The 20,630-nt window shown below is 42.3% G+C and overlaps 1 protein-coding gene across 1 annotated transcript; it reads left to right on the top strand.

The window, feature by feature from the left end:
* Window positions 1-1,049: 1,049 nt before the first annotated feature.
* nr6a1 (nuclear receptor subfamily 6 group A member 1) lies at window positions 1,050-20,494 on the top strand. The gene is made up of 9 exons (XM_022746650.1): window positions 1,050-1,065; window positions 10,952-11,182; window positions 12,446-12,501; window positions 13,443-13,603; window positions 14,237-14,467; window positions 16,533-16,787; window positions 18,438-18,559; window positions 18,656-18,808; window positions 20,364-20,494. The coding sequence occupies exons 1-9, from the start codon at window positions 1,050-1,052 to the stop codon at window positions 20,492-20,494; spliced, it is 1,356 nt and encodes a 451-aa protein (XP_022602371.1).
* Window positions 20,495-20,630: the final 136 nt, after the last annotated feature.

A 20,630-nucleotide genomic window follows, 5' to 3' on the forward strand; every position in this document is an offset into this window, starting at 1 on the left:
CTTTGTTTCTGTTCTTCTACTTAGAGAAATATAAAAACGATTCATCAAAAAGAGCCACAGTTATTGTAAATTGTATTGTAGTGTTATTGTATTGTATATAAGTCGAAACATAAGAAACAAAGTCTTGATTGAAACTGAAACTTAAACAATTCTTTTTAGATCATTCTTCAGACTTCACAGGAGGAGACAACATGCAACAAAAGTTCTGTTCTGACGGGAATCGAACCAGAGATGTGTGGTCACATGGACACAGTTTAGTTCACTTCCTGTTGACTGTTAAATGATTGATCATCATCTTCTGAAACAAGTAAAACAAATCTCTACTCTTTATATTCTTGTCACCATGAAACATCAGTGTGGTGATAAGATCAAAGAACAGAGATATTATATTATATATATAAGTGAAACAAAAACCTTTGATGTTACATCAGCTGATGGTTGGCGGGATTTAGCGTCGATGTTTGACAAGCCGCAGCATATGCAGGTTTAGCATTATTCACATTTAGATGAATGTATAGGAGGAGCCACCTGTGCCCCCCGACTGTCCTCTGTGCTCAGTTTGTAACCAGCCAGTGAAACTACCTTCAACCCTCTTCCCTGCTGCACTAAGTGCTTCAATTCGTTAATGTCTGTGTGTTTTGTCAGCTTGAACCTGTATTTATGCTTGGACATGCACTTTAGTCCTCTCAGAAGTGCCACAGGCATGGTGGAGGGGAGGGGATGCTAATTCTGGTGAGGGCAGGGGGGATTAGTATTGTTGAACGGCAGCGAAAATAGGACTATCAGTTCCACTCAGATAACCCCTGGCTGTCATTAGACCTCAAGCCAAGCTGTGACCCCGGGGCTTGAACTCTGCGGTCATGTGACCAGGCAGTAAAGTGACCAGTGGTGAGGCTGGGCTCTGCCTGTGGTCAGAGAGGGGCAGGCTGTCGAGGAAAGAGGTTGCTGGGAGAGAGAAAGAAAAGAGTCATGAGACAACCAGGCCCAGTGGCTTTTCATTAGCTGGGTCCAGCTTGAATGGGGTCAAGGCAGACTGGGAGAAGCATGAGATGGATACATGGGAAGGTAAGGAAGGCTGCAGCTTTCTGTTACTGAGCTGTACTTTAACTCAACATGATCATGTGTGGGAGGCAGAGGAGAGTTGTATGTGATGAAGCTTAGAATGTGTTTTTCTCTGTGAGTTTGATTGATGAAGCTGATTTCTGTTTCTTTGTTGTTGATTAGTTTGTTGTTAATACGTCAAACAGCTTCATATCAGCCAGTCTGAGCAGAAGGAAGCAGCTCATTATTCTGCCTTCAAATGACTGTTGATGGAAAAGCTCCAGATACAGGCAGCTCTCTGCAGCCTGATGGAACTGATGCTACATTTGATGGAATTAAACTTTACTCTGAGGCTTGGTGATAAATATTCCAGCTTTTCACTGCATCCTCTGTGTTGTCTCCAAGTGCTTTGTTTTTGTCGGAGTCGTCACATATCTCAGAGCGCTGGTGAGCATGCACATTGATCTGTGTTGTGTGGCTCTGGGTTAGTGTTCATATGATGGAGAATCTATCTTTGACATGTTGTTAATTCTCTCTCTGTGGCTCTGTCTTGCTTTTATCTCCGTCCTGTTTTTGAATGGAGGTGTAGTTTGACTCTTTCATACGTGGTCAGTCTTTCCTTGAACTCAGTGAATGAATCTCTCCACAAATTGCTTTTAGCTCCTCGTTCTTTTGCTGCATCATTTGGCTGCATGAATTATCTTCAGTGCAGGAATAAAATAACCTTATTTTGGCAGTTTTCACACCACATCGCACTGTAAGCACTCACCCACCCATCAAGTCACCCACCAAGCCACCCCCTCTCTCCCTCCTTCTTTCCCCTTGTATTGCAGGACTCTGGAATGTGATTCTGTGGCTCTTCAGATATGGTCCACACATAGTGTGTGTGTGTGTGTGTGTGTGTGTGTGTGTGTGTGTGTGTGTGTGTTTGAGCTACTCATCACTGTTCTGTGTTCTCTGATCAGTGATTATCTCTGTGTTTATTGATCGCTCATTCACATCAGTTTTGAGCTAACTTGTTAATTGGCCGTTTAAAGTGAAATTATATCTGTTAGTTTGTTGTGTCCTTCATTTATTTTCCTTCAAGGACTTTGGTGTAGCATGTGGAGGAACCATGATACTGTATTGGTCCCCTCCCCCCTCATGTTAATCCCCCAGCCAGCAGCCATGTTGGTTGTGCTCCAGCTCCTCTCTTCTGCTCCTATAAGTCAACACATTGTGTGAAGCCCCAGCTCTGGTATAGCTCTGGGTTTTAGAAAAACTCTGTTCATGTATCTGTGCTGAGGATAAGCACAAAGAGGTGAACAGAGGGAGTGTGAGAGGTTGTTTATTTGGATTTAGATGTAGGGGCAGAAGCTGTGTGATGATCAATAGTAAGAGAGGGGGAGGTCAGGGACTCCTGTGACTCTGTAATGCCTGTCTATAAATAGCCAATGAGAGAAGCTGCTCATTCCATGCATGCATGCTTTTTTCTAATTTGACTGAAACATATCCATCTCCCTGGCCAGCCTTGTCAAACCAAACCATCAAGTCCATCATGTTGCAGATCTTTGTCTTTCAGGGGTGTGTTATTTCAACTGCCCCTGCACCCTTCCCCCCAGCACAAACATACACACGCACACGCACAAACACACACACACACACACACACACACACACACACAGGGCTAAACTTATCTGATGCATTGCAAATGTACTTTTTGTCTTTATGCTCATTTTTAAAGAAGCAGATGTTGATAAGAACATCTGAGACAAAACAAGCTCCACAGTTTTCATTCACTGTATTTTGCTCTTTTATTCATGACTTATTTCAGTGGGAGTTTGAGCTGCTGGCTCTGTAGGAGGACCCCCACACCCCCACCCCTTGCCCCCCTCCACGCTAATACAAGGGAGGCTCAACATTCATTAACATCACTTTTGTATGAATCTGTATCAGAGAGCACAAACTGTAAAACTCACTACCTGGTTCATATCAGTGTCAGCTGACTGTATTTTTAAGCAGAGGTTAAATAGTGAGGTCATCTTACATAGTTACCGGAAACAGATTACACAACACAACATGCAAACTTCGGTCAAAGTAGAAAAGTCATTAATGAGCATATTTTATTCTTTCTATTTTTGAATAAATTGACTAAAATATTTTGAATCCAGAGCTGTAAAGCTAACTACTTCAGTCATTCAACACCTCATATGAAAGTAGTTTAATACCAATTGATACCAATGATTTTGTAGCTTTCTTAACAGTTTTTTTCTGTGGAGACAAACAGTGATTTAAAAAATGGTTTTTGGATTTGCTTAAGAGAAAAATGTTAGCGTAATAATAAAAGCTGAGTATTGAACTTTAATCCTTCATGGTATTGACATAAATGTGCCACAGATTAGATTTACTTATTCTTTAATCAGATTGTTTTTAATTTAAATAAAAAATGTCAAGCATAAACAGTTTCATTGAGACGACTGTGTGTTTAAACAACATTTATTAGGTTAGGTTAGGTTTCTGTTTGTTAAATGAAAACACGTTTTATGTATCACAGCTAAGCTAATGAAAAAAGTTGTTGGTGCTGGTATATAAAATTTCTAATGATACTTATTAATTCAGCTGGTCATATTAAGGATAGATCAGTAGTTAAAAGCACATTGACATCAGTCCAGATGTATAAATGTAAGAATTTTGAATTTAAATTGAATCGATAAAATATGTTCTGAGACAGTTGGGCAGACTCCTGCAGTCGAGGCCTTTCCCCATGTGATTTAACAAAGCAGCGTCACATGGCATTAGCATAACATTTAATGCATAGCTTGTCTTTGGTGTGGTATTATTCAATGCTAATGGTTTAGCCTCTAAGCTGGGGTGTATATTATCAAGACACCAATGTCAACAGGTTGCCTTTGTGTCCTGGATGAGCCCAATCTACAATTGCATGCACATAACTTCAGAGATTAGCATCACAGTGTGGGCTGCTTGGAATGTTGGATCTGCAGAGTCCCAGAGGGTCTTGGAATGCCTCGTACATACCAGTCATAGTGAAGGGGGGAAAATGCTCCATCCCCAGGTAGGATAGATAAGTTTCAGAGGCGAGGAGGAGATAAGGAGGGGAGGGGAGGGGGGAGGGGTGCTAGCAGTGGAAAAGTACAGCACATTCCTCCATCCCCCGCTCCCTGTCTCAGCTGGGCATGATTGTGATGGAAAGCCCAGGACAAAACCTGAAGAGAAACCCTTCAGTGGCACGCCTTGTTGCTCTGTCAGCCACTCAAAGAGCCGCTTTACACTATACATCAGCCTTTGTGTGTGGCGGCTGGGGACAATGGGGAGATTTGGCTGTGATACATCTCTGTTCTCAGCATGAAGCTGCTGGGGGGGGGGGCATGAAGGAGTCACTTCAGCTGATTTCATCCTCAAAAATCATCTCACTCTCATTCATATGATCCGTGTGAGGGATGAAACATGCACACCTCCCCCAGTCAGTCAGCTTGCAGTGAACACTGACCGGGACATGTTGGATGCAATTGGAAATAAGAGCACTGTTTGTCTTTGCCATTGACTGGGGCTTTAAATGCTCCACTTGCATTTCCTGGTTTGCATTAAAGTTTGGAATGAAACCCAGGCTGACCCCTGGGAAACAATGCAGCCTTTAATGGGTCCTCGGGGGGTGTGTGTGTGTGCGTGTGTGTGTGTGTGCGTGTGTGTGTGTGTGTGTGTGTGTGTGTGTGTGTGTGAGAGCATCGGGGGTTCCTTTACCCAGGCTAGAGAGAGAAAGAGGGTGGAGATAAAAATGAAGCAGTGCTCTTAGTGTGGAGGGATTCACCGTCACAACTTCTTATAACAAAAAACAGCCTTTCAGTTAATAATAAATTAACAGCATAATTGCAGCATGTTTGACGCAATTATATAAGTAATTCAATTTATCAACAATCTAAGTTTGAAAAGTTTAAATCAGTGATACTCACAGACTCAATAATCATTTTACAGTAATAAAATATTAAACACACTGAAAGGGAACTTAGGCAATTTAGCTTAGCATTTTTATAAAGTTGGTAGATTTAAAACCCGAGGCTGAAATCCTCATTTCCCATAATGCAACATTAGTAGTTAGTAATGCTGTAGTAATTCAGCTCACATAGCCCTGATGACATCATCAGGTGTGACATCATCAGGGTTATTTGAAGCTCCAGAGCCACAAACGACATCATGCAGCTGTTTTCATTTCCCCATGACGGTGAACATCATGAACATCATCATCATAACATCATAAGTTTGAAACAGGAAATGAACACGGGTCTCATGTTGTTGACCTCCTCTCTAACACTTTGTCTGTTGGACTTTGTCGCTCTTTGTCCTACGTCATCGTCTCTTGTCACATTCACTACAGCCACTAGGTGTCACTTAACTAAATGAACTGCTTGTACAGACCCGTGAGGCTTTTTTCACTGGTCAGTCTCCACAAGACTGTTTCCAGAGGAGGATCCTGCTGATCCTCAGTTGGTCTCGACCTTTGCTTCAGTAACCTCTGAACTAAGTGTCTCAGCACCAAGTAAGCTGCCAAATACATTCCTGACTGATTATTCATTTTACACAGAGTAGCACCCAAGTGGCTACAGTTGTTTGTAAAGGGTCAACAACATGTTTCTTGCTCACCTACAGTCGTATATGACCGTTCGGATGGTTTTGGGTTTTTTTTTTTGGTTAGACCTCTTATCGCCACTCAGCACAGCAGCATGTCCAGAAACAATGTCCCAGTTAGTTCAGATAATCAGAGGTTTTTCAGTTGAACTACTGTCTAATGAGGTAGTCCCTTTGAAAACTGTTTACAAGGTGTTCTGTGGGTCTTCCAGAGTAAGGCTGGTGTTATCGGTGAACCCTTAACCCTCCATTTATGTATAAATCTGTCTTCAAATATGATGAAATCTTCATCTAAGTTACAATCAACAACCACACCATCTATTTAATGTGTCTACACTGAAAACATCATTCACACATTCACAGTGGAGCTGAAACAGTGTGTGAACAGAAGCTAACTGGAGTCAGGGGTATCAGACCTAGAGTCAGTCAGTGAAACCAGACTGGAGGTTTAGAGACACTTTGACTTCTAAACAACACTCAAACATTTAGAGAAACATCAGCTGATGTGAACCAGGCCTCACAACAAAGACACGTATCATGCTCAGGAACATCAGCTCTGTGTGTGGTGTAAACAGGTCTCTGCAGACAGACATGAACACCTTCTCCCACAGGTGGAGCAGGGAGGAGGAGCATCAGGTCTGCTGGAAGAGCTGGTTTGAGGTTATTGGTGGAAGGAGGAGGTCTGAGCAGCTGTTAAATCCAAGGGGTCACTCCTTTTATGACCAAAACCAGGTCATTCAAAGGGTTCAGTGACTTTTTATTCTGTGAGTAGCAGAAATTAAATCCCCTCCACTTCTGCTGTGTTACTGTAGAGAAACATCTCTTATCCACTTGGTAAAGTGAGAAAATGTATTCATTATTTCCTTGAGTGTTGTACACGATGTGAGTGTTTGATTCCAGACGGCCTCAGGCTGCAGGTCAGACGTGCTGCAGACTGAAGTTTTACAGTGAAACCTTTCTGTAAATGTCATGAATATTTAACTGTCATCTGCAGGAGGAGGGGGAGGAGTCATAGGACGTGACACGCTGAGATCAAGTGTGTGAACGTGTGAATCAGCCTGTTTATATGGTGGCCATGCACTTGAAAGACAGGGTGAGAGATTTGGCAAATAAGCCCAAGTGGAGGCAGCTAATAGCCATTGTGTTTTTGACTCATGGAAGGAAGTTGGGCTTTTCACAGGGGGGGAGGGGGGCAATGAAATATATGGTTTTAATGTCTTCTCTCAATGAGCACATGGTCTGACAAATGGTTGTCTGAGGAGGTGAGGGTGTGTGCTGTCGTTATTTACAGTAACATCAGAGTGGAGTTTAGCTGTAGCTGCATGTCTGCTGTGTGAGGAGGAGGATGAGTACAAGCAGAAAAGTTTGTTGGGTCTTTCTTCTCAGGCTTCACGGAGGTGTCGCTCTGCTTTGCTCTGAAGCTTAGCAGCTGAAAATCACTTTACTCAGACAAACTCACTGCACAATAGTGCAACAGATAAAAAAAAAAAAAAAAAAACACTGCTATAAAACGATTCAGGTCCAATATAAACAAGTGTAACCTTTAGTATACAGTCAGAGCAAATTATTGATCAATCAATAGTTGCCTATATATAATAAACTATACATATATATATATATATATTCTTCTAACTGTGTTTATAATCTTTATGATGCATTCAGGTCACACTGCATCCTCAAAAAGTTTATTATATTTCTCTCGAGCAGTGTGGACGTTGGCCCATCTCTGGGGAAACCTCGGCTAAGGCCAAGTGAAGGTGCCTCATTTCTGCCTTGACTTAACCTCCATCCTGTGGAGAATGAATCACCACAACAGTTAAACTCTCATCTCGAGCGAGGGGGGGCTAGCTGTGTAACACGTTACACATTATGGCCGCCTCTACAGTCTCCTGCAGGCAGCAAACTTAAAGCTCACAGCATTTAAATGGTAATCTGTCACTGGACTTTAGAAGTCCTCTATTCACCATTCATTATCTGGGAGAGGCTTTATGCGATGTGGTCTCCCACTTCCTTCTAATTACCTTTAGTACATGAACCCTGCAGGCTGCTATGAACCCCCCACACACCCCACCCCACCCCCTTTCTCTCTGGGAGGCTTAGCTCTCAGCTCAGTCACATGGCTCTGATGAGCTGCCCCTTTAAATCACACACACACACACACACACACACACACAAAGGCTTAAGCCTTCTCATTTGAATATTAAAGATTATGTTACTACGGCCTATCTATTGTCAAAACACGACACCTTTTAATCAATGATGGGTGATGGGGGGTCACAGTATCAGGTTTCTTCAAGTCCCACGAGGGAAAACACTAACACCTGTGTGAGACTCTGCAGCTGCTTCGTCCTCACTCTGTAACGGGTTCAAGACTCACTGACGAGGAGTCAGTGACGTCTTTAAATCATTTCTCAAAAAGGATGTCGTATGTTATGTTGAGCTGAAGAGCTGAATTAAATTTGTTACACTGGTCCAGCTCAATGTTCTCTACAAAAAAGCCTCTTGGACCTTAAAAGTCAGCCATTTAAAATTTTTTGAAAAACATTTTTGACATCTCCTCCAGGTCTGATTGGAACCAAACTGTCTGTAATTCATCAGTTGACCAAGCTCATTAACAGCTGTATAAAGCTTTGTTGATATCTTTTTTAGTTTTCAAGATATTGACCAGTAGATCACAAGGGGCGGGGTTTAGCAGTGAATTGGCCGTAACTCAGTAACAATTTGTCCAGTCATCATAAGTGTTGGTAAATATCTTCAGACCATGTTTGGTAATCGGTCTACTAAAGCCTTTTGATCCCGATCCATAGGGGGTGCCAAAAAATACCAAAAACATGTACCTGAAACCTCCTGGACAGAATCTCACCAAATTTGGTGAACATGATCTGTCGATGTCAGGTTAATACCTTTGATTCTGGGAAACTTTAATCTAAAATATATTAAACAGATTGATCACTATTGAAAATAACTGTTTTTATATAAGACGGTCTGTATGACATAAAAATAGTATTTCAGTAAACAAAGCAGAGATCATCTCACTGCTGCTCATCTGCCTCCATTACTGGTTTTCCAACAACAGAATCCATAAGAGGGTAAAGATGGTGCCTGTGTGGAGCAGTGTGCTGCAGTCCTCAGGAGTCTTACATTAATCAGATGTGTAGGTAAATCTGAGGCTCAGCAGGCAGCATTAACCTGCTGGACCACAGTCTCAGACCTACTGTGTCTCCGAATCCTCTGGTTGTTCTTCACAGGTAGAAGCTGCTGGTGTCATGGTGATCACCTCAGACTGTAGCTCCAACATCAACAGCTCAAATTTACTTCATGCTTCTTTGACAGTCCACAAGCTGGGTAGTAAGAGCTGCTGCAGCTAGCTCAGCTAAAGTAACAAAGGGCAGATGTTGAAATTGAAAAGGGGTTGTTAGACCACTGTGTTACTGTGTTGTAATTTTAGTATAATTCGTCCTATCTGCCCCAAACTTGGTCAGAAAATGCAGAACACCCCCATGCTTCGTTGTGGAAACTTTGACTTCTTGTTGAGCGGCGTGGCTGTGGTGGCGCAGCAAATGTTGATGTTTCACCATTAAACAGTTGTTGTTATAACTCTAATATACATTGACCAATCTGCCCCAAACTTCACATGTTTGATGACAGTCCCACACTGAAGACATCTGCATGTTAATATGAAGTCATGGTCACAGCGCCACCCACTGGATACAGGAAGTAACCCTTGAGAGACAATCATCATTTGATTTACACTTGATGTGCAGCAACATGAAGCATGTGTGGTGCCTGTTTTCTAGCGCCAAATGGTGGACACAATTAGAAGTGCAAAACATGAGTCCCATGGTTGTGACATTGCAGTACTGCTTTAACTACCCCTGAGTGAATTGTTGATGGTCAAGTTGCATTGTGGGTAATGTCGGTGCCAGGTTTTAATAAGGAATATGGTGTGAATGACAGTGTTATAGGAGGTCAGTGTTAAGGTCATCATCATGATCATATGGTCCTGATGTTTGATTCCAGTGGAGCCTTGATACAGATCAGCAGGAGACCACATTCCTGCTGCAGCCGGTCTGAGCCGAGCTGCTGCTGTAACCATGGACTCCATCCCATCTTCTTCCTCACCAGCTGTTAGCAGGAGGTGTGTGTGTGTGTGTGTGTGTGTGTGTGTGTGTGTGTGTGTGTGTGTGTGTGTGTGAGTGTTGTGTTGGTGTGTGTGTGTGTGTGTGTGTGTGTGTGTGTGTGTTTGTGCGTGTGTGTGTGCGTGCGTGTCGTAAAGCTTCAGACCATCATTGCAGAGAATAAGTGTGAATATGCACTGACTTAATTATCAGCTTAATCATGAGTTTGATTCTGTGCATTATGTGGCCTGGAGGTAGAAGGAGGATTAAGAACAGATTTTCAGTCGCTCCTCTCAGACTGCTGTATTTACAGTTTGAGAGCACCTTCAGTTAAACAGCTTCAGAGGGAAGGTCCTGAGCAGGATCCATCTCTCTTTGATCATCTCCCAAGTCTGTCACATCTCTACATTCTCCCACACGTCCATGTGTCACTGTGAATCACTTTCTAAGACTATGGCCCATTTTCTTCTTTTCTTCTCCTCTTAATGTCTCCATCTCTCATGGTCAGCACTCAATCAACTGCTACTGCTATTCTTAATGTGTTTTGTTCAGGAAATCTTGTTCCACACAACTTCCTGTGCCACGAGCCCCCTCCTCACATGTGTTCCAAATTACTGCCCTCATGTATTCCTGTCTTAACAACTTTTCACATTTTGGAGTGATCAGCAAAAAAGGTGTAGGTTAAACATCTGTGCAGAGATAGACTGGTGTGGAAGTAGAAGGTACAAGAAGATACTGATTAAGCTACTGAAATTGACAGAGCAGATTTCAGACACAGTGATATGTCTCTGTGTCCAACTAGAAAACGTCTTCATGTGATGTCAGGGTTGTTGAGAGGAGCGAGAGGTTGTAAACAAATCACTTGTGTCATATCAGGTTTCTGCTTCTGAATAAAACATTTCAGACGTCTCCACTCTCCATCCTAATGCCTGCTACACCTCCACTTTAACAAAATGAGAGTTGGATCTTAAGGATCCTCTGGATTAGCCAGCGCCTGGCTAGCACTTAAGCCCCAACCACCCCCCATGATCTCACTTAAAAACTTGTGCCTTCAGCAAGGTTTTTGCACCCACTATTTTTTTTTTCACGGTGTGGATGAATTAGTGCAAAGAAGTATGATGGAAACAGTTCTAAATCCTCCCCCCTCCTCTCTCCTGTTTTTGCCTCTGCAGATGATCCAGCTGACCAGCGAACTTGCCTCATCTGTGGAGATCGTGCCACAGGCCTGCACTATGGCATCATCTCCTGCGAGGGCTGCAAGGGCTTCTTCAAGCGCAGCATCTGCAACAAGCGCGTGTACCGCTGCAGCCGTGACAAGAACTGCGAGATGTCACGCAAGCAGCGCAACCGCTGCCAGTACTGTCGCCTGCTGAAATGTCTGCAGATGGGGATGAACCGCAAAGGTAAAGTGTGGACGCGTCGCAGGTGTTCAGGTTTCAGTATAACCACACATAAATGCACTGTCAACAATCTGCATTAAGGTTTTTATGTGTTTTCTCTATGTGGCTTTTTTGCTTGTAACTTAAAAGATTAACCAATTATGAAAATAGTAATCTGATAATATTCCTAATTATTCATTTAATCAAATACCACCTCCAGCTGGAGTTCAGTCTTGTAGATCCTGATCAGACTTTTCTTTTTGTGGCCGCTGCTTTGTTTCAGGGTAGAGTGATGTTTGTCCACAGCTCGTTTTAAATTTGATTTTGCTGAATATTACCACCAATATTATCAGTGTCACAGTCTTCAGATGTCACACCCATTTGTGCAGAATAATTTACAGAACAGACTGAAACTGGACACACTGATACCAACAGGCCAATTCAAACATTTTAATAAGAAGTCTGACTGAGGTGAGGGGTTGTTTTACTTAAACTCTTTCCTAACCTGCAGTTATGAGTGTTTAAATCGTCATCTTATTGTCTACCTGGTTGTGTATCTTAATGCATATTTTAAAAATAGTGATAATTGTGAGCACATATCTGAATGTACTGTATATTTAAATCACTGAAAATTTGTATTCATGCCATTAATATCTCTTTTTCTTAAAATCATAATTAAAAATGTCTCAGCTGATCTCTAACAATCGGTTGAGCATGGGTTTGAAAAATGACTAAAAAGTCATCAGACTGTTTATTTACATCATTCAGCCTCTAAAACTAAACCTGTACTAAATCAAAAACTATATTTAAAAAACTGAAACAAGCCCAAACTGATCCCTCTCCTGTCACCTGGACCCTGAGCTTGTGATTTTTAACCAGGTTAAATATATTTACTGAATTTTTCTCACACCTCCAGATGTGCTCTACCTTTACAGCTGTGGCTGAAACACACTAGTTCTACCAAATCAGTCTTTGTCCTCACAGAGTCAGAGTCTTTGTGTTATATGTATACGCTGCCCCCCAGTGGACAAAACCATGAACTGACCTTTCCGGCCCCTCCACCCTGAAGGCCTCATTTTCTATGATTTACTCTCCAAGTATTCAATGGAATGGATGAAATAGATTTAGTCTGTTTTTAACAGACGAGTCCCAGAGAACAGAGAGAAACATGTAGAAATCAGCACATGGAAACGGAGGAAGTCTGATGAGCTGCAGCCACTGGGCAGAGCTGTCACAGTGTCATGGTTCATGTTTTGTCCGTAGCTGAATTGTGTCTTTGTCTTGCAGCGATCAGGGAGGACGGTATGCCAGGAGGCAGGAACAAAAGCATCGGGCCTGTTCAGGTAAATCACTGACTTCACGTTCAATTATCAGCAGAAATGTTGTTTTGGTGACCCTCTCTGACCTCCTCCCTGCTCACACATGTATTATTGTGGCTCAGGCTCAGACTTAGCTCACTTACCCTGAATGCATTTACTGCACAAACCTTTTACTTAAATAACACAGAGCTGGAGTGCTGTAATGCTAATGATGTAGGTGTACTCACGAAGGTTGTAATGAGAGTGAGTCCTGACCTTGTTATATCATCAGTATAACCACGTAGTGCTGATTATTCCCTATTCATCGCCGGCTTCATTATGAACACTGGTGAGAGAGCAAATGGTCAGGAGAATGGGTGACACAAGGCTAAGTACCACTGAGCCACTATTCATGGGAGGGATGTGGTCAATTCATTCCAGCTCCATTCAGCAAGTCAAAAAAACACAGACACAGAAACGCCTGCTTCCATTAAAAGACGGCTTTATTTCTAAACCCTAATGAAAGGAGGACCTCTCTGTCATTAATATGGAATGAATTGCTGCTGCGGTGTACGTGCTGAATTGATGGAAATGAAAGTGAATTGACCCAAGCCACAGATACAAGACACCACATTTTCTTGCTCGCTAATGCTTTTCAAAATGGCTTTTGTTGGTGCTTTCTCCCTGCATGGACCTGCAAGGCTGCTATTGTTTTAGGTGTGTGTGTGTGTGTGTGTAGCAGTCAGTCAACACACACACATACACACCTTTTTGCCTCCTTTCTTTCTCTGCAGCTCCCTGTTTCATTGTGTGACTGTGTCCTTGCTCCTCAACATTTTAGTGAGAAGCAGCTCAGAGCTCGTCAATGCTGATCAATTGAACTGAGACACACACACACACACACACACACACAGAGCGGCTGGTCACATCACGATGTGCTCTAAACTCCAAAATAAAATGCCAACCTCTATCTGTGTTTGTTGTAGATCACAGAGGAGGAGATAGAGCGGATCATGTCGGGGCAGGAGTTCAAGGAAGACGCCCCAGAGCACACCTGGGGCAACAACGGCGACAGTGACCACAGCTCTCCCAGCAACGGAGCCTCAGAGGGCAACCAGCCATCTCCTGCCTCCACTCTGTCATCCAAGTGAGTCGTTCATCTCATCACTCAGTGCCGGCACCGGGCCCATCACGGAGATAATGAGCTGGCCCTGACAGTCTAACACCTCCTTCCTGTCTCACCCAGACTTAAATTACGGCATTCATCAGCCTCAGAATGGCTGAATATGCAGCTCCTCACATCTGTGATGATAGCAAAAACAAAGAACGTGCAGCACTATCTGCTGCTCGCGCTATGGAGACCAGTGCATTGTCTATCTGAACTCATCAAGGACAAATATTGTCTAGATACTCGCATGACGGTATTTATTTGAGTCTCTTTTTGTATAAATATGAGGTTTATCTATTCGGAGGAATACTTGTTTTATCAAATTAAATCTGAGCAGAAATGAACAACAATAGAACGCCTGAGCAGCTCAGCTCTGGTATGCAGCTTCAACACCAGCTGAAAAGTTTAGTCTACAAGTTTCTAAGACAGAAAATTGCAGAAACTGTTGATGAAAAAGTGTCCTAGATAAAGGTTAATGGTCATAAAGCTGGGATGTGTTTAGCCTAGCATAGCACAACCACAGGAAACAGAGGGAAAATCTCAGTCTGCTCCTTTGATATATAGACAAAAAAAGAGAATTGTGTGACCTTTGACCTCTGTGTGTTTGTCCAGTCGCTCTGTGGAAATGAACGGCTACACGGCGGCCCTCAGGGACCAGTACATCAACACCTCCATGTCCACACACTACCAGCTCCTGCCTCACCTCTTCAGCTACGCTGCCCAGTCCGGCCTGCTGGCTCCCCAGCCCCGCAGCCTCTACCCACAGTCCCACCCGCTGGTGGTGCAGCTGGTGGCTGCCGAGGACCTGGCACCCCTGGCCACACCCATGCTCATAGAAGATGGGTAAGAACATGTCACACACATACACAGTGTATATGGTTCTGGGTTGATGGTCATGTTACTAAAGGTCTTTAACTACAAACTGGCTGATGAGAGTTTGTCTGGTCAGTTTATTTCAGTCTCACAGAAGCTTCTAAATGCTCAGTGTTGTTTCTGTTTATTCCTCAGATGAATTCAACTCCAATTCTGCTTTTAACCAGCTTTGCGTGTGTGCGTGTGTGCGTGCGTGCGTAGCGTTCATTAATGACAGTGTGACAGAACCAGGAAACAGACAGGAGCCACCTAGTGGAACAATCCACCATTACAAACTGGTGGATAGATAGACGGTCCAACCCTAAGGATAGTTTACAATTTTATATATAATTGACAGACATGTAGATGACAGCAAAGACAATAAACAGTTTTAGAGATGTACAAATGAAAAGAATATATGTGTATGGTATGTGTCTATGATATATATATATGTGTGTGTGTGTGTGTTTGTGTGTGTGTGTGTGTGTGTGTGTGTGTGTGTATATTTTTCAAGGTTTTTATGTGATGTAGTCGTTTGTATCTGTCTTCTGTGAGAGCATAAAAAGGAAACTATAGTGGATATTAATGATATTAATAATTGACATTAATAATATAATTTAAAAAAAATAATGATTTATATGATATCCTATCCTATAAATGTAATAAAGTAAATAAATAAATCTTACTACAAAAAAATGCTAATATGATGGTATAAAATGTAATATAATATAAAGTAGGGTAGAATAATATGATAATAGTGTGGTGGTGTTATGACAGAATAGTATGTGTTATTTAATATAATAATTCTAAACATGTTATATTATAATAATATGATATTTATTATTATATTGCGTAACAATTATAATTTAACAAAGTGAAGTTACGTAGCGATGGGTGGGGGGTCATTTTAGCATCAGTCAAACTTCCCCCCATCTGTTTGACACATATAACACAGCTGTCTCTGATCCCGTGCTGTTGTGTGCTTCTCAGGTACAAAGTGACACAGGTGGAGCAAAAACACAGCTAACATTAGCATTAGCAGCTTTTTACTGACCAGTCTAGAAGAATCGTTGTTAGTTCACAATCAAACTTCATTCCTTTACTCACCAACATCCGTCTCCAGAGATGGAGACAAACACCAATGTTAACTTTTGTCACTATCACATCTTTTCTTTTCCTGAAGTTAGCATGCTAACCAGATAGCCCTGGCCCGTCTCCCGAAGTTAGCATGCTAACCAGGTAGCCCCAGCCTGTCTAGTCACTTTCTGAGAGCGACTCACTGTCCTGAAGATGTAGCTGCTCTGAGGAAGTATTATGAGCTCTTGTATTATAAAGACAACAATGGCTGAAGCTCTTCCACCACCTGATTCTGTCCAGAAACCAGGTTCAGCAGCAGAGGAAACTCACAGACAGAACCTTTAAGCCTCTCTGTTCTTTGTTATGATGAACACGGCTGCCTTTAAATGCTTTCAACTCCAGATATACTTCGTCTCCTTCCACCTTATCTTCTAGAAGGTTTCTATTCATGAGGCCTACACCTTCATTTGAAACACCCTGTTTACACCTGGTACTATAAAAGAACTCTCTATCCAGATAATAAACCATCTGCTCCTGCCTCTGTGTTTACACCTGTCTCATAAAAGGAAACTATAGTGGATATTAATGATATTAATAATTGATATTAATAATATAATAAAAAAAATGATTTATATGATATCCTATCCTATAAATGTAATAAAGTAAATAAATAAATCTTACTACAAAAAAATGCTAATATGATAGTATAAAATGTAATATAATATAAAGTAGTGTAGAATAATATGATAATAGTGTGGTGGTGTTATGACAGAATAGTATGTGTTATTTAATATAATAAACATGTTATATTATAATAATATGATATTTATTATTATATTGCATAACAATTATAATTTAACAAAGTGAAGTTACGTAGCGATGGGTGGGGGGTCATTTTAGCATCAGTCAAACGTCCCCCCATCTGTTTGACACATATAACACAGCTGTCTCTGATCCCGTGCTGTTGTGTGCTTCTCAGGTACAAAGTGACACAGGTGGAGCTGTTTGCTCTGCTGTGTCGCCTGGCAGACGAGCTTCTATTCCGTCAGATCTCCTGGATCAAGAAGCTGCCGTTCTTCTGCGAGCTCTCCATAGAGGACTACACCTGCCTGCTCAGTTCCACCTGGCAGGAGCTGATCCTGCTCTCCTGCCTCACCATCTACAGTGCCCAGATCTTCGGAGACCTGGCCGACGTCACCGCCAAGTACACACCGTCTGACGACGAGCTGCAGGGGTGAGTGGAGGAGGGTCAGACAGTTTGGTTAGAGCTGCTCTCAAGTGTTTTATTCCCCATGTTGTTTTTAGGTATGGACAGGAAGGACAGTTAGAATCATGACCCTAAACTACAATTAGTTTTTAACATCAAACAAGAACATAAGTAGAGTTTGACTTCACTGGAGGTACATTCACTTAAAGCTATACAGGTCAAAGGTCAAGGTGGTGAAGGATCTACAGAGAACCTACTGAGCTGTTTAGCATCTTTAAGTTAATAACTGTTTAGATTTTATGGCGCACAGCCTTCCTGTTTTGTTTCAGTCTCAGAGTTTCCATCAACCTGCTCAGCACCAAACAGCAGATCCTTTAGAGCCTTTAGCAGCTAAAGACACTGATGTTTCCTTCAGAAGCTGGTGGACAGGAACACAACTCCAGTTTAAAGCTAACGTTGCTCTATGTCTGCTGGATGTGCAAGTAGATGACTGTTAGCTAACATGTTCATAGCAACTTTATGAGATGAGGAACACACTGGATGTGAGCTATGGAACGTTGTGGTTTTACTTCGGTTAATGTTAACGGGTTAGAGCGACACACTGTCTGTGTGATCTAGAGATTCAGGGTCTCACCTGCTTTTCACTGTGACAATGTCTCCAGCAGAAACATACCTGACGATGTCATTGTGACATCATAGCAGCAACATTTCTAGCCTGAATCTGAATATGATACAGACATGAAAAAATATGAATATATTTTTTAACAATTGTAGCAGCTGCATGTGGAGACAAAGACATTTTAGAGACATTTTCTGTCAAAAATAAATCAATTAAATAATAATAAAGAGAAATCCAACATTGGATTAGCCTGTAAACTCTATATAGAGAGACAGAGCTGCAGTGTGTTCCCGGCTGGGGATCAAACTTCGATACTTTAAAGACAGACTGAATTGGTTTGATACTATTGAGGATCAATGTCTTGTCATTTGATACCTAAGGAGTAAATTCATAAATCTCGTCAGGAATCCTGCAGGAGTTTTGCCAATTCGACATTTCATATCAGGAATGAAAGGTTCTCTGCAGGCGAGACGTTGTCCGAGACGTTCTTCTGTGTGAGTTCAGTATGTCAGAGGGTTTGACTCTGAGTGTGTTGTTGTTGGCTGAGGGCCAGTGAAGTGGTCCGTGAAAGGGAGGACTCCCCAGGACAGAGCTGTGGCTAGCACCGCCTCACCTGTGAAATACACACATGTCCCACGTCAGGTAGAGCGAGTCGGGGGGTTTCTGTTCTGTGTAAATCAGAGCAAAATTATCTGACCTCATAACCCACATTCTCTTAATATACGGTGTTGTTGTGCTGCTTCGTTCAATTTGCCTCTAGTTTAGGAGTGAATGTGTGATTTACAGAGTGAGATTAGAGCCGTGGGAGCCAGAAACACAGGGAACTGAGGCTCAATGAGTGGAGTTTAAAGTTTCTTTTACAAAGTGGTGGGATCAGGAAGACGTTTAGTTGATCCTCCCTCATTTCTGCCTGTTCACTGAAGCACAGAAGATAATAGTTTTAAGGGGATTTTACATTCTTTTGACGCGCTGCTCCACTTCATCTGAGTAAAACTAAAACTCAGTTTTATCTTTAAAATGCTGCTAACCCTAACCCCAGCCTGTGTGTGACCCCTCAGCTTCAGCGAGGACGGGATGGAAGTCATGGAGAGGTTGATATATCTGTTCCGCAAGTTCCACCAGTTGAAGATCAGTAATGAGGAGTACGCCTGTATGAAAGCCATTAACTTCCTCAATCAAGGTAACAGCACAAGCTCTAATGATACTGGATCCAAGCTTTCCTGACCCCCCATGTGTCCCCCACATGACTCTCTCCCTTCCATTCACATCACTGCAGATATCAGAGGCTTGTCCAACACCTCCCAGCTTGAGCAGCTGAACAAGCGCTACTGGTATGTGTGTCAGGACTACACTGAGTACAAGTACCCCCACCAGCCCAAACGCTTCCCTGAGATCATGATGTGTCTACCGGAGATCCGCTGCATCGCAGGTAAGGCCTCCAAGTTCTGTCGAGAACACAGGTCGCTTTGTTTTATGCTGCATTTAAAAGAGCTATGTGTTTTTGCTATTCCTACACAGCTAACATTAGCATTAGCAGCTTTTTACTGACCAGTCTAGAAGAATCGTTGTTAGTTCACAATCAAACTTCATTCCTTTACTCACCAACATCTGTCTCCAGAGATGGAGACAAACACCAATGTTAACTTTTGTCACTATCACATCTTTTCTTTTCCTGAAGTTAGCATGCTAACCAGATAGCCCTGGCCCGTCTCCCGAAGTTAGCATGCTAACCAGGTAGCCCCAGCCTGTCTAGTCACTTTCTGAGAGCGACTCACTGTCCTGAAGATGTAGCTGCTCTGAGGAAGTATTATGAGCTCTTGTATTATAAAGACAACAATGGCTGAAGCTCTTCCACCACCTGATTCTGTCCAGAAACCAGGTTCAGCAGCAGAGGAAACTCACAGACAGAACCTTTAAGCCTCTCTGTTCTTTGTTATGATGAACACGGCTGCCTTTAAATGCTTTCAACTCCAGATATACTTCGTCTCCTTCCACCTTATCTTCTAGAAGGTTTCTATTCATGAGGCCTACACCTTCATTTGAAACACCCTGTTTACACCTGGTACTATAAAAGAACTCTCTATCCAGATAATAAACCATCTGCTCCTGCCTCTGTGTTTACACCTGTCTTCATAAATTTACCTATTTCTGTAGGTACTGTCTGTGTTTGCTTGGACAGTGCTGTCACCCCAAAACACTGTTAAGCACCAGTCACTGTAACTGTTCTTCTTTCTTTAACTTTTTATCACTTTGGCTTGCATTGTGATTGGACATCATCATTCCTGCTCTGACTGAAAATACCACAGAGCACTCAGAAGTTAGCTAGACTAACTCCAGAAGTCGTCAGGCAGATCTGATCACAACAAATTTATACCTTGCATGAACTTGCATTTTTCCTTTAATGTGGTGTGTTGCATTTTAATAGCAGGTGTAAACTGAGCCGTACAGACAGACCTGGAATTCTAATTCTAATCTACCATTTTAATTTGGTCCAAACATCCTCTGTTTGTATCAGTTGTCTTGATAAAATTGCAATATTGTACATTTCCACAGTGTTTCTGGCTCTCAGCTTCTCTTACAATAGAAACTGTTGTAACTCAGTTAATCCCAGCTGCTTCAACGTTGCTGTTTTTTGATCCATGTTAAGTTCCTGTCACAGACACTTGGCACTTCCTGCACTGATGTGTCATACTGAAAACCCTCCTGCAGCTCAAAGGGTTCATCTGTCCCCATGCTGGTTGAAAGTAGAAACGATTGAAACTAATGAGTGAATGAAAACAGTATTTGTTTTAAAAAGAGTGGTGAATATGACGTGACTCTTTTGTGGTATATTCTTTGGGCACCAGTTTTTGCCAGATCTGGCAATTATTTAATTATTTGTATCTAATCCATTATCAAATTACTTCACAAATTCACAGCATGCCAATGTGAAGCAGGCTAAGCTTAGCTAATTGCTCAACTAAAGTGGTTGTTTTGGTTTCCAGGGAAGCTGGTGAATGTCCCTCTGGAGCAGCTCCCCCTCTTGTTCAAAGCAGTCTTGCACTCCTGCAAATCCAGCCTGGCCAGCTACAGGACCGGCCCGTTGCCCTGCGTGACCACCTCCGCCGGAAACTAGACCCCACCCTCGACCCCCTGAGTTGAGGGATTGGTCTCCCCTCTTGTGAATGTGACAAGCAGCTAGTTTGTTTTTTGTAACTTTTTTCCTTTATATATTTATTACATGACAGAGCTGAATGTATGCTGATTTACAC

Source organism: Seriola dumerili, unplaced genomic scaffold (assembly GCF_002260705.1).
Source record: "Seriola dumerili isolate Sdu_G_001 unplaced genomic scaffold, Sdu_1.0 BDQW01000008.1, whole genome shotgun sequence".
NCBI lineage: Eukaryota > Metazoa > Chordata > Actinopteri > Carangiformes > Carangidae > Seriola > Seriola dumerili.

What these genes read in the sequence shown, in the direction of transcription:
- nr6a1 (XM_022746650.1), top strand. An exon ending in GATGGGGATGAACCGCAAAG is followed by an intron (nt 11,183 to 12,445) that starts GTAAAGTGTGGA and finishes TTTGTCTTGCAG; the next exon opens with CGATCAGGGAGGACGGTATG. An exon ending in CCCATGCTCATAGAAGATGG is followed by an intron (nt 14,468 to 16,532) that starts GTAAGAACATGT and finishes TGTGCTTCTCAG; the next exon opens with GTACAAAGTGACACAGGTGG.